Below are 14,432 nucleotides of genomic sequence, written 5' to 3' on the forward strand. Positions count from 1 at the left end.
ATCATCGTAGACCCAGTGACTCTCTGGCTCCCTATTCTGCATTTCAAAATGTCAGCTTGATCCTAAACCTGGTATCTCTCAAGGTGGCAGCATGGCTACACCTGCCCACGTGGTTTAATTTCCCACAATGATGCCCTTATTGTCAAGAATTACCCCACCTTGAGAAACAGAACATGGGAGATATAAAAACTCGTATCTCAAAGAAGGTTAATGGGGATGCAGTGTTTGAATTTAAAAATTTCTCACTCATTGAAATTATTTAAGGCCTAAAGTTAAACTGTCAAATCACTCAGTAGAGTGAAACACTTGATCTGTGTAAAAAATAATTCTATATAATTGCTTCAATATATATAAATTAAATATATTATTGAATTTAATTAAGTGATAAAGATTAAGGCTTAGGGCATTTGGAAATTAATGACTAGCTTAAAAATTTGATGACCCAAGCAGAGTTCTAGCCTATGAACCCTCTTTGGTCATTAATTCCCAGGGAAAAGCTGCACCAAAGTTTATACAGACATTATAAGATTCAAAAGCTTAAACATAAACCAAGACCTTATTTTATTTTTATAAATGGTGCAATTTCTTATTATAGCTGAAATGGCTATCAATAGAGCATTGCCAGAAAATTAACGTCCTGTGTATTTATGTGATGGGAAATATTTCTTAACATTGCATTCAGCCTGCAATTTTCAACAAAAACCATTATCAATATTTAAACATATTTCTTATTTGCCTGAAACTATCCATTAAAGAAAAACGAAAGCCTGCCTTTAACCAAAAATTGAAATTTAACTGTCTCAATCTGTCACTTCCTAAGTGCTACCTATTAATATCGATCATGAAATTCCAAGACTGCTAGGCTGCATTCTCTGGAGCTAGAAGGTGTCTCTTCCAAATTGTAAAACAAACCCTCAAAAAAACTAGTGAAAACAACAAAGTGCATATACTACAGAAAACAGAACAAGCTTCTCATAGGAATGGCAGGAGGAAACTAGATGGAGGTTTCAAATCCACAGGTAATCCAAGATTCACTGTACCATATATATCTGAACAAAAACGTGAAATGAGACTGAGCATCCCAGGAAGACTGCCCCGCCCATCACCACGTCTGAGCAGTAATGCTGCCACGGGAGCCACCGTCTCTGTCACATACCTGCTGCATTGACATCTGAATCAGCTTCCTGGCATGTACTTCTTGTCCTTGCCCCATGGAGATAGTTCTACATTCTGTAACACAGAAGTTCTCAATGATAAAGCAAAAATGTTACAGCAGGATTAAGATGAAAAATTAATTTCTGAATGGCTACCACCTCCCTCTCTCCATCGCATCTAAGAAGGAATCTTTTTGTTCAGGCAGGCCTGGCCTTTGGTTGTAGCCATCAGAGAAAGGCATGGAGCAGAAACCGTGGGGCACCACCTGGAAAGGTGGGAGGCAGGAAGAGAGCAAAAGGCTTTTTGAGAGTCTGGGGTGCTTTGGAAATAATAAGGAGCACGACTGATGTGGGAGAGGCGGCTACAATTCTGTCCTAGGTATTTACAGGGATCAAGGATCTGTGCATTTTGCATTATGTTTTGATTAGAATCCTTTGGTGTTTTAGATGCCTTGGTAAAGATTTAATTTTCTGATTTCTTCTCAACATCAGGCTCACAGTATTTTCTGCCTATTGGTCTATTTTGGTTTTGTTTGCCTATTTGACCATTTTTCTGAGCTGGAACTCAAAGCAGCTCAGCTACATTCAGGGGCAGCATAAGACCCAGTTTTCAGCTGCTTCTCGGATTAAATCACCACCTTGGAACTAAACGTAGAGACCTCTCCAGGATAAGTGTCACAATTTCTGAGAGAATACACCATTTAGGGCCATTTGTCCCAGGCAGAGAACCACACTTGTGCCCTACCATAATGAATGCACTAAACTGAAGAAGTCTGAGAATCATGTTTGTGAAGCTGCAATTGGAAATTGACTTTGTTAATTGATTTTGTTAATAACTGTAAACCTTGTGGTCTCCGATTTTCTTGAGTTTTTAGAAGCACGATCTCTGCATGGGGAAAGGAGGTCAGTGGAGACCTTGTGAACCAGTGTATGATTTGGGGGACTGCTGGTGGAGACTACAAGGGCCGGAAGACTTCATGGGATGGGGAGGGAAGTATGTCTGGAACCTGAGAAGTTGTCAAGATACCACCATTTAGATGGCAGCACATGGTTAAAGGCTAGATACTCTGAGAAGGTCTGCAGGGTGCACCATCAGGGGTTATTCATGGACTCAAGGTCACAATCAGAAACTTTGCAATGGGCACTCCTGACAGAGAGGCAGAGCACTACGCAGAGAATCAGAAATTGCCAGAGGCCAACAGTCTGCAAGCAAAGCTCAAGTTTCCCACCAAAGCTCCCATGAATCTCTCCAGCTCTTCAGGGGAACCAAGCACCCAAGAAGAATCCTACCTGACCTATATAAAAGAAGAGAAGGGACGTGGGACTTGACTGGGAGGAGCCTCTTGATCCTGCAGTGATACTGAGCTCCTCTTACTTTGGAAGAACACACAATATTCTATAGGTCTATGAGAGAAGGTCCGATAGGCTTAGAAAGTATAAACACGAGTGTAAGCCTATCAAACACACATTCTAACAGGAAGCGCTGGGTTTTGCTCAGGTGGCAACGAGCCTGAGTTTGTTATGTTGAGCCAGGTAATGGCTCAAGACGTATCTAGAATCTGACCACTTCTCAACATCTCCACTTTTATTCTCCTGGCCTAAGTGACCCCATCACTTGCCTGGATTCTTGCACCAGCCTCCTAACAGGTGACACCCCGCCCCCACTCTTGTCCTCTGTTAGCCCTTCTCCTCCCCTGTTAGCTCTTCTCCCTCCAGCAGCCAGAGGCATCCTGTCAACTCCAAATCAAATCATATCCACCCTCTGCTCAGAGCCCCCCAATGGCTTCCCATTGCCTGCAAAGGCAAAATCCAAAATGCAATCCGAAGTTCTCACCTACAGCCTATAAGGCCCTACCCAACTGGCCCCCACCACAAACACATACACACACACACCCCTTTCCTTATCTCAGCACTTTCCCTGCCCCACACATTCACTTTTCTCGAGGCACAGACCAGCCTCTTTGCTGTCCCCTCCACCCACAATGCATTTCCTTCAGAGCTCCACTGATGGGCTCCCTTCACAGCTCAGGGCTTTCTCCACTTACCAAAACAGCACACCTGACCGTCCTATCTGAAACAGCACGCCTCCCTCTCACTCTGCCCTTTGCCCTGTTTCTTCTTAGCATATTATGTACTCTCTTGATTACTGATTACAGTCTATTTTATGCCCAGAATAGAAAGTCAGCTCCACAAAAGAAGGGACTTTGAACGTGGTGGTCTACCAGGTCCAAACTAGACAGTGTGTAAAACTCAATAGATGCTCAAAAAATATTTTCTTAAACCTTTTAAATTGAGATATAATTCACATATCATAATATTTACCCTTAAATTTTAAGGTATACGATTCAATGTTTTAAAATATCTTCATAAAGTTATGTAACCATCACTATTATCTAATTCCATTTCATCAAGCCCAAAAGAAACCCCCATCCCCCATCAGCAGTCACTCCCCATCGCCCACTCCCATCCCAGCAGCCTCAATCTACTTTATATCTCCATTCTAGACATTTCCTATAAATGGAATCATACAATATGTGTCCTTTTGTGTTTTCTTCTTTTAGTTAACATAACCTTTTCCAGGTCCATTGATACTGTAACATTATCACTCATTCCTTTTTAAGGATACACCACATTTTGTTTATTGATTCATCAGTCTACCAACATGTGGGTTGTTTTCACTTTATGACTAGAATGAACTCTGTTGATACAAATACTTACGTACAAGTTTTGGAGTGAACATATATTTTTAATTTTCTTGGGTATATACTTAGAAGTGGATTTCCTGGGTAATATGGTAACTCTAACTTTTTGAGACGCTGCCTGTTTCTCAAAGCAGCTGCATCATTTTACATTCCATCAGCAACATACAAATGTTCTAATTTTCCCACATCTTTACCGACACTTGGTATTGCCCCTCTTTTTGATTATAGCCATCTTAGTAGGAGTAGAGTAGTGTCTCATTCTGGCTTCGATTTGAATTTCTCCAACAACTAATGATGTTGAGTATATTTTCAAGTGTTTATGGCCATTTATATATCTTCTTTGGACAAATGTCTACTCAAATTCTTGGCCTATTTTTAGATTGGGTAATTTGACTCTATTATCACATTGTAAGCATTCTTTATGCATTCCGGATACGAGAGCCTTATGATAACATGATCTGCAAATGTTTGCTCCCATGTTGTAGGTTATCCTTTGATGGTGCTCTTTGAAGCACAGATTTTGAATTTTGATAAAGTTTAATATATCTATTTTTTCTTTTGTTAATTATGTTTATGCTAGTCTAGAAAACCATTGCCTAATTCAAGGTCACAGAGATTCACTTTCATGTTTTCCTCTAAGAGTGTTATGGTTTTAATGTTTACATTTGTGTCTCTGATTCATTTTCAATTAATTTTTTGGTATGGTGTGATGTAAAGACCAAACTTCATTTTTTGCAAGTGAAAATCAGGTTTTTCAGCACCACTTGTTGAAAAGTCTGTTCTTTTCCACATTGAATAGTCTTGGAACCTTATTAAAAAAAACAACTGACCATATATGTGAGGGTTTACTTTTGGACTCTGGATTTTATTACACTGAAATATAAATCTTTATGCCAGTACCATGCTGACTTCATTACTGTAGCTTTGTAGGAAGTTTTGAAATCAGGAAGTATGAGTCCTACATCTGTGGTCTTCCTTTTCAAGATTGTTTTGGTTAGTCTGAGTCCCACGTGTTTCCATACAAATTTTAGTATAAGCTTGACAATTTCCACAAAGAAAAGGCCGTTGGGATTTTGATAGGGATTAAGTTAAATCTGTTAATCAATCAGAAGAGTATTGCTATCATATCAAAGTAGTCTTATCCATAAGTGTGGGATGTTTTCCCAGTAATTTAGGTTTTTATGTAACTATGTTTTTTAATTTTTCAATGGACAAATCTTGCACTTTTGTTAAATTTATTCTTAAGTATTTTGTTTTAGATATTAGAAATGAATTATAATTGTGTTTATAATTTCATTTTTGAATTGTTCTTGCTAGTAATATAGAAATACAATAGCTTTTAAAATATTGATCTTATATCCTGCGATCTTGCTGAACTCATCAATCAGCTCTAATTGGGTTTTATTTGGTAGACTTCTTAGGGTTTGCTACATATAAAATCACATCGACTGGGAATAGAGATTGTTTTACTTCTTCCTTTAGATGCCTTTTATTTCCTTGTCTAGTCTAATTTCCCTGTCAAGAACTCCAGTACAATGTTAAATAGAAGTGGTGGAGCAGACAGCCTTATCTTGCTCCTGATATTTGAGGGAAAGCACTCAGTCTTGCACCATTAAGTATGAAATTAGCTGTGGAGTTTTTGTAGCTAGCCCTTGTCAAGTCAAAGAAATTTCCTTTTATTCCTAGTCTGTTAAGTGTATTTATCATGAAAGGGCGTGGGATGTTTTTCAATGCTCCTTTTGCATATGCAATAGACTCAATGTTTATCTTCCCCTAAAATTCATATGTTGAAGCCTGACCTTCAAAGTGATAGTATTAGGAGGTGATTAGGTCATGAGGACATAGCCCTCATGAATAGGATCAGTATCCTTATAAAAGAGGACCAAGAGAGACCCTTGCCCCTTCTACTACGTAAGGACACAGCATTAAATGCACTATCTTAGAAGCAGTGACTGGGACTGACAGCATCTACAGAGATGAGTATGTGGGGTTTGTCCTTTTTTCTATTAATATGGTACATTACCTTGCATTCCTGGGATAAATCTACTTGGTTATGGCATGTAATCTTTTTTCTATTGTGCTGCATTTTGTTTTATAATATTTTGTTGAGGACTTTTGCTTGTATGTTCATCAAGGGTAATAGTCGGGGGCGGCGCCTGTGGCTCAGTGAGTAGGGCGCTGGCCCCATATGCCGAGGGTGGTGGGTTCAAACCCAGCCCCGACCAAACTGTAGCCGGGTGTTGTGGCACGCGCCTGTAGTCCCAGCTGCTTGGGAGGCTGAGGCAAGAGAATTGCGTAGGCCCAAGAGTTAGAGGTTGCTGTGAGCCGTGTGATGCCACAGCACTCTACCTGAGGGCGGTACAGTGAGACTCTGTCTCTACAAAAAAAAAAAAAGAGTAATAGTCGGCAGTTTTTTGTGACGTCTTTGTCTGCATTTGGTATCAGGGTAATACTGTTCTCACAGAATGAGTTGGAAAGTATTCTTTTTTTTTACTTTTTAGAAAAGTTTGTGGAAAACTGGTGCTATTCCTTTAATATCTGATAGAATTCACCCATGAAGCCATCTAAGCCTGAGATTTCTTTTCTGGGAATTTTTTATTAATAAATCTTTATGTATTGTAAGTCTATTCATATTTTCCATTTCTTCTTGAGTCAGTTTCAAGAGTTATCTCTTTCTAAAAATTTGTCCATTTCATCCAGGTTATCTAATTTGTTGGCATAACTGTTTACTCACCCCTTATGATTTTCAACATTTTTATCAGGTCAGTGGTGATGTCTTTCTTTCATTGTTGATCTTAGTAATCACAGCCTTCTCTCCTTTATTCTTGGTAAGTGTAGCTAAACATCTGTCAATTTTGTTGATCTTTTCAAAAAAAGATACTTTGGGTTTATTGATTCTTTATTGTTTTTCAATTCTCTATTTTTTCCCCTCCAATATTTATTTTTCCTTTCTTTTGACTGCTTTGGGGTTTGGTTTGCTCTTTTTCTCCACATTTCTTAAAATGGAAGATTGTTATTGATTTGTAATCTTTCTTCGTTTTTAATATAAGGTAATTGATATTTGATTGATTTTATGAATGGCCTGGAAAAACAAGATTGAGTGACATTGGAAAAATGAGGAAGCTTCCCACTCAAGGAGGAAAAAGGTTCCAAAGACGGGGGCCAGGGAGATAAAAGGCAGCACAGGCTGAGGTTTTTTGGGGGGGTGGCTAGAGAGGGAACTGCCAGGACATGATGAGGAGGACCCTCACGAGAGGCATGGATGCAGTGGACATCGCAGGAAGTGCTGCTCATAAACTGTCTGTATTTAAGACTTTAGCATGGCTATGACTGCCTTTCTATTCCTTTCCAAAATTAAGTTCATGTTTCTTCCACATTTCTTCCTTCTCTCTTGCTCTCTCTTTCCTTTTTTTTTTTTTTTTTGACTTTTTAATTCTAATTAAATAATATATGTTCACATCAAAAGGTCTGGAAAATATAAGAGAATAAGGGAAATGAAAATCACATGTATTTCTCCCTAGAGATCTTCCTTCTAATCCCTTTGACATTCATAATACAAAACACCTTACCATCATTACAAAATTCAAAAAACTTCTTTTAGTGGAAAAAGCTAACCTTAATGAATGTGGGGCTATTTACGGTCTTTATTTATTTACCCCTGTTTTTCCGAATATTTATACTCTTATCTGCACTGTTTTACATAACATATGGACTATTACCTTTCTAAAAGCTGGAATATTCTGATTTATGCAACATATTTGGCCCTAAGAATTTTGAACGAGGAGTTGTGGACCTATATATATTAAAATTTACATAAAAATACGTGGATGATAAGTTCTATCTCTACTTCTTCACAGCATATTGTGAATATTTTGCTTTTATTCGAGATCACTGGGGAACGGTTCTGAACGGCACCCCCGTGTTCCCTCGTGCCAATGCCTCATGTTCATTCCACCGCTACCCTTCTTGATGGTTAGGAGATTTTCGAATTTTTAATATTGTGAACAGCACTAGATTAAACATCATCGTTTAATATAAATCTCGATATATATCTCTCAGTATCTTCTTAGGAGGAATTCCTACTTGTGAAGTCATCTGGGCAAAGAATTCAAACACTTTAAAGACTTGTGACATACAGCAATAGACTTCCAGCATCCCCCTCAAAATGGAATGCTGTCAATCCAAACCCACACTCTGGTTTTTGAGACAGAGTCACATTATGTCTCCCTCACTAGAGTGCTGTGGCATCACAGCTCACAGCAACCTCAAACTCTTGGGCTTAGGCAATTCTCTTGCCTCAGCCTCCCAAGTGGCTGTGACTACAGGTGCCCACCACAACACCCAGCTATTTTGTTGTTGTTGTTGAGGTTGTCATTATTATTTGCTGGCCCGGGTCAAGTTCGAACCGCCAGCCTTGGTGAATGTGGCCAGCACCATAACCACTGTACTACAGTCGCAGAGCCCCAAGCCCACACTCTCATCCTCATTTGTGTTTTTATTTTCTTCACAGTCCTTTTGACAGACGGAGGCTTTAAAACTTCAGTTATATCATGTATCTTGCCTCTCTGATTTTAGACTCTGGTATTATGGTTAAGAAAATCTTAATCACTCAGAAGTATATAACTAATTCAACATATCATTTTTCTTCTTTTATAGCTTAATTTCAAGCACTTCGTACCTTAATCAATCTAGAATTTACCTTAGAATTAATGTGAAGTAAAGTTAACTTTCTCTCTCTACACTGTTTATTGACTAGTGCGTTTTTCCTTCACTGATTTGAAATGTGAATCTTCTCATACAGAAAGCTATGATATATGCCAGAGTCTAATTTGGGGCCTTTCATTTTGCTCCATCAATCCGCTTATCTATTCTGAAACAGTTACACCCTGATTAAATTATTGCCATTTGATAAGGTTTTTTAAAGGTGGTGATGCTGGTTCCTCATTACCCTTTTTTTCTTTTCAAGTTTTCTTGGCTGTTCTTGTCTGTTTATAGTTCCGGATGATCGAAAGTGCCTCTACTATCCAATTAGGAAAAAGAAATTCTTTAGATTTCAATTAGACTTGCATTCAATTTATAGATTAATTTAGAGAACATTGACACCTTTACAATATTAAATCTCCTCACTGGGAATGTGATTGAACTCTCCATTTATTCTAATCTACTCCTATGTCTCTAAGAAAGTTTTATAATCTCTTCAAATAGATACATTTTAAAATTATTCTCTTGGTTTTATTTTTATTGCCGCAGTGAGTGGAATTTTTACATTTTATTTTATAAGAAAGTGCCATTGATTTTTAATGTATTGATTTCTGTCCGGTCGCCTCCCTGAACTATCCTGGTAAGTCTAACAGTTATTCAGTGATTCATTTGTATTTTTTGTTAGACAATGACATTGTCTGAGAGTAATGTTGATGATTTTTCCCCCTCCTTTCCAGTAGTTGTATCTTTTATTTATGATTCTTACATTAGCCAGATTTTCTACAACAATGCTGTGTAACACTGGCAATAGCAGGCATCTTTGCCTTACTCCTGACTTTAATGAGTACGCCTCAGTCACTCATTAGTAAGGATGATGTTGACGTCTAAGGTGCACATTCATTACATTAACAAAATAGTCTTCTGTTTCTACTTTTTGAAAGTCAAATATAAATGTTGAATTTTTATAAAATTATTTTTGTAGCTATCAAGGTAATAATGTGCTAGCTTAAGAAAAAGTGTTTTTTTAAGTTCATAATTTTATTTTTTATTTTTTTAATTTTTTTTATTAAATCATAGCTGTGTACATTAATGTGATCATGGGGCACCATACACTGGTTTTATAGACCGTTTGACACATTTTCATCATACTGGTTAACATAGCCTTCCTGGCATTTTCTTAGTTATTGTGTTAAGACAATTATATTCATGTGAAAGCCATAAATTAGTTTCATAGTAGGGCTGAGTACATTGGATACTTTTTCTTCCATTCCTGAGATACTTTACTAAGAAGAATATGTTCCAGCTCCATCCATGTAAACATGAAAGAGGTAAAGTCTCCATCTTTCTTTAAGGCTGCATAATATTCCATGGTGTACATATACCACAATTTATTAATCCATTCGTGGGTCGACGGGCACTTGGGCTTCTTCCATGACTTAGCAATTATGAATTAGGCTGCAATAAACATGCAGAAATATCTGGTTCAAATATCTTTGTTATAATGTGATTTTTGGTCTTCTGGGTATATACCTAGTAGAGGAATTATAGGATTGAATGGCAGATCTATTTTTAGATCTCTAAGTGTTCTCCAAACATCTTTCCAAAAGGAATGTATCCACATCCATGCCAACATGGATCTTGGGATTTTGTGATATGGGCTAATCTTACTAGAGTTAGATGATATCTCAAAGTAGTTTTGATTTGCATTTCTCTGATGATTAAGGATGATGAGCATTTTTTCATATGTCTGTAGGCTGTGCACCTGTCTTCTTCAGAGAAGTTTCTCTTCAAGGCCCTTGCCCAGCCTGCGATGGGATCGCTTGTTCTTCTCTTGCTTATATGTTTTGAGTTCTCTGTGGATTCTGGTTATTAAACCTGTGGGAGCAGCACCTGTGGCTCAAAGAAAACGTTTTACACTTACTGTTGCAATGAGATTTCTTGATACCGCATCTTTCTCATATAGTTGATTCTTGGACAACATGGGTTTGAACCGTGTGGTCTGCTTATATACAGATTTTTTTTTTCAATAAAAGTTACGGCAAATGTGCTTGCCCCCCTGCCTCCCCCTTCATCTCTTCCACCTCTGCCACCCTGGAGACAGCAAGACCAACCTCTCTTCTTCCTCCTCCTTCTCAGCCTATGGGACTTGAAGAGGATGAGGATGAGTAACTTCACGGCGATCCACCTTCACTTAATGAACAGTAAATACGTTTTCTCTTCCTTATGATTTTCTTAAAAGCATTTTTCCCCCGCCTGGTTCACTTTATTGTAAGAATACAGTAGATATCATATGTAACATACAAAACATATGTTAAATGACCACTTATGTCATCAGTAAGCTTCTGGTCAATAGATAAGCTTTTCAGGAGTCAAAATTTACACATGAATTTTCAATTGCAGAGGGGATCAGCAGCCTTAACCCCAATATTGTTCAAGGGTCAGCTCTATTTGCCCCAGTGTTCCTACTTGGTGAAGGCATGTTATTATTTGCAAGTTACTGTTTAATCTTCCAATGGATTCTTCCTTTTTAAAGTTTTATTCTGTTTTTAATTGACACACAGTGATTATACATATCTGTAGGGTGCAGTGTGGTTTTGACACACACAAATATTGTGAAATGATCAATGATCCTTTGTAGCATATCCATCACCTCGAACATGTGGCATTTCTTTGTGGTGATGGCATCCAATATCCTCTCACCTAGCTGTTTTGGAAATATACGTTATTGTTAACTACAGTTATCCTATGTGCAATGGAGCACCAGATCTCCTCGCTAACCGTGACTTTGTGCCCACTGACCACCCTCCCAGGACCCCCTTCCCAGTGGTCTCTGGTAACCACGACTCTACCCGGCATTCTTTCTGATGGATAATAGTACTCTATTTTGTATATGTACCACATTTTTTACACTTGTTCTTAGCCAAAATGCTAAGAATAGATAATATGACATTTTCAATCTGTTCATCATCAATAGAAAGTTAGACTGATTTAAAATCCTGGTGACTGTGAATTGTATTACATTAAACACAGGAGTGCAGATATCTCCTTGATATACTGATTACACTCCCTTTAAATATATACCTAGTTGTGGGGTTGCTGGACCATAGGGTAGCTCCATGTTCACGAGAGCTCCAAGGTTGGCACAGCTCTTCAGCCCAGATGGACTTGGGGAAAACCCAAGAAAGGTGCCCAGGCTATGTGGGAAAATTGGCCAGGGCCCTAAGCCCAAAAGCCTGTCCCAGTGGCCAATACAGGAAATTGTCTCCCAGCAGGTCCCCGCACATGTGGGATGGTTCGCTGACTGCAGTGAGAGGGGCTGGGGCTGAGACTTGGTGCCTTCAGGATCTGCTGTAGGACAGAGGCTGGCGAGACCATCTTGTTGGTTCAGATGAAAGTGAATCTCACAGTAGGTCTCTGAAGAGAAATAATAGTTCCTTGATTGCAGCAGAAGGAGCTGTAGTTGACACGGGGCCCCCTTGGGGTCTGGAAGTTGGCAAGCCCTTCAAGGAGGCTCCAACTCCTGGGACGCAAGATATAAGCGGGTCTTCCTCTGAGCTCTTGGGACCTCAGCAGAGGGAGGCCAGAGCTAAGCCACAGTGCAACTTCCAAGTTTGCTGTCAAGACTGATGTTGGTACACAAATAAGTTTCTCTGCTGAGGCACTAGTGTGCCTGATCCCTCCTACATCCCTTGGCAGTTGATTTTGGTTGCAGACCCAGGGCCAAACAGAGCTACAGCCAACCCCTGTGGGGGAACAGAACCATTTCCAGCTTGGACCCTGGAGACAATTGGCAGATTCACCAGCTGGGTGCAGATGTGTGTTCTCAGCACAACGTTCCTAGGTCTTGGGCTCTACAGGGGTTTCACAACCTCCAACCTTAATGCCAAAGCTCCCACAAAGAGAATTCTGTCTGTACGTGGGTGCAGAATTCTTACTGTTGAGGGGTGATATGGGTAGATCACCCCTCCAGTTCTGACTCCTTGCTAACGTTACTCTGAACTCCTCTTGCTTATATTTTAGCTAAGACCCTTACACTTGTATTAAGTAGAATCAATCTGTGGTTTTCTTTCTTTTACACAGTTATTATCTTGGTTGGTTTTCGGTATCAGAGTAATGTTATCAAAGAAGAAAAATGTACCCTCTTTTTCCATGTTCTACAACAGAATATGGCAGATACAAGTCCTCGAAAGCTTTAAAAGACTTATCAAAAAATTACCCAAGCCCAGAGCCTTCGCTCAGGTAATAATCATAATACTTCTAATTTTTCTCACCTTTATTATTGGTTTAGTCAGGGTTTTTACCTTTCCTAAGAAAATTATATAAATTTGTATGTTGCTATAAGTTTGTCAATTTTAATTAGATTTTCTAGTTTATTACTATAATTATACACCATTCTCTCATTATTTAAAGTATTTCATCTGTACACAGTGAATTATTTCCCACACAGTGGGAAAATATTTCACCTTCCCACTTCCAACTTTTGTGTATTTGTGGGTTTGTATTTATTTGTTTTCGCTCATTTGTTTCTGCACCTTGTTTTCAAACCCATTCTTGCTCTGGGACTGCCCTTCTCTCAGGCTCCCAGGAAGGCTCTCCAGCTGAATCCACCTGCTTTTTCTCCCTTGCCCAGCAACTCGGTGCTTTTGTGCAGAGCTTATCTACTCCAAGTCTGTCGCCGCAGATCCTGAGCAATACCCGATAACAGTTACAGTCAGACGTTTTCCTTCTCCTCTTTCCTTATGAACATGTATTGGATTCTGTTGCCTCTTCATGTTACTATCAGGTCGCTGGTTAATTCATCACATAAAGGCAGTGAGGAGGAAGGAAAAACCAAGATGCCTGCTGTCACTGCAGTGGAGTCCCTGAGGTGCATCCTCAATCAAAGCTCTCACTGACCAGCTCTGGGGCTTTCTCTGCAGGCCACAGTCGGATTTCAGATTTCCAGAGTCTCATTCACCTTGAGCATTCCATGATTATCTATTACCTAATTTTCTAAATAAAATATTAATAGTTGAGACTAGATTGATATGTTAGTTTATCTATATCACCATTTCATTTTAACGGCTATCTTTGGGACTTGTAACCCACAGGGGCAAGTCGCACAGGACTTCCTAACACTGCTGAAAACAATTTGGTGGTAGAATTCTTTAAACAATTCATGTGCTCCTTCAGTGTCAAAATGAGACTTTTTGTGTCAGTATCCTAAAAAGTCACCAATAGAAGCTTGGACTATCATTGGAATAAGTAAAGGAGCAAGAAGAAACAGAAGCCACCAAACTGCTAAGCAAAGCCGAAGGGTAACCCCAACAGTGACAGCACAAGTCTGGCCTCTGTATTTTGTCAATGTCATCATTCTGATTTCTCTTAAAGAGATATGTCTGATGTCTGAAGTGGTAACTCAAGTGGGATATCCCTTTTTCTAGGAACTATAACCCTTCCTAGGAATGCCCCCGACCCCTGCTCCATATATATGTTTCCTACTATGAATCTATCGCCGCAGCAACAATTCATTGATTGGCCCAGAAAGGAGCACATGACCAAAGCCAAGCCAATGAGTTTCTTCCCCAGAAATCTGGACTTAGGACCAAGGAAGGAAGTGGAGTTTCCCTGAGAACTAAACTGGCTGAGTATGTTAGTTAGCAGTGATGCCCATGAGCCACCAGAAGCCAGGAATTCTGCCATGTGGAGAAGAGTGGTTTGTGGCCAGAGAGAAACAAGGCACCTAAGTGCAGAGAGAAGTGGGACATGGAGGCAGCTGGGTAAAGACACACAAAGCAATAGACTGGAGAGAGATTTGCAAACTCCAAGGCAGCTAGAGAGGTGCCACTGTCAGGTCAACTTAGACCGCTGGTGTGCCACAGTAATTACAGAGCAA

The 14,432-nt window shown here is 39.4% G+C and overlaps 1 protein-coding gene across 1 annotated transcript in view; it reads right to left on the reverse strand.

The window, feature by feature from the left end:
- DNAH8 (dynein axonemal heavy chain 8) overlaps window positions 1-14,432 on the reverse strand; it is a 319,171-nt gene that overhangs the window by 52,710 nt on the left and 252,029 nt on the right. Inside the window, exon 84 of the mRNA XM_053603542.1 lies at window positions 1,157-1,230. Within this exon, the coding sequence (XP_053459517.1) occupies window positions 1,157-1,230 (74 nt within the window). The remainder of the gene's footprint in view (window positions 1-1,156; window positions 1,231-14,432) is intronic.

This window comes from Nycticebus coucang, chromosome 9 (genome assembly GCF_027406575.1).
Source record: "Nycticebus coucang isolate mNycCou1 chromosome 9, mNycCou1.pri, whole genome shotgun sequence".
NCBI classification, from domain to species: Eukaryota; Metazoa; Chordata; class Mammalia; order Primates; family Lorisidae; genus Nycticebus; species Nycticebus coucang.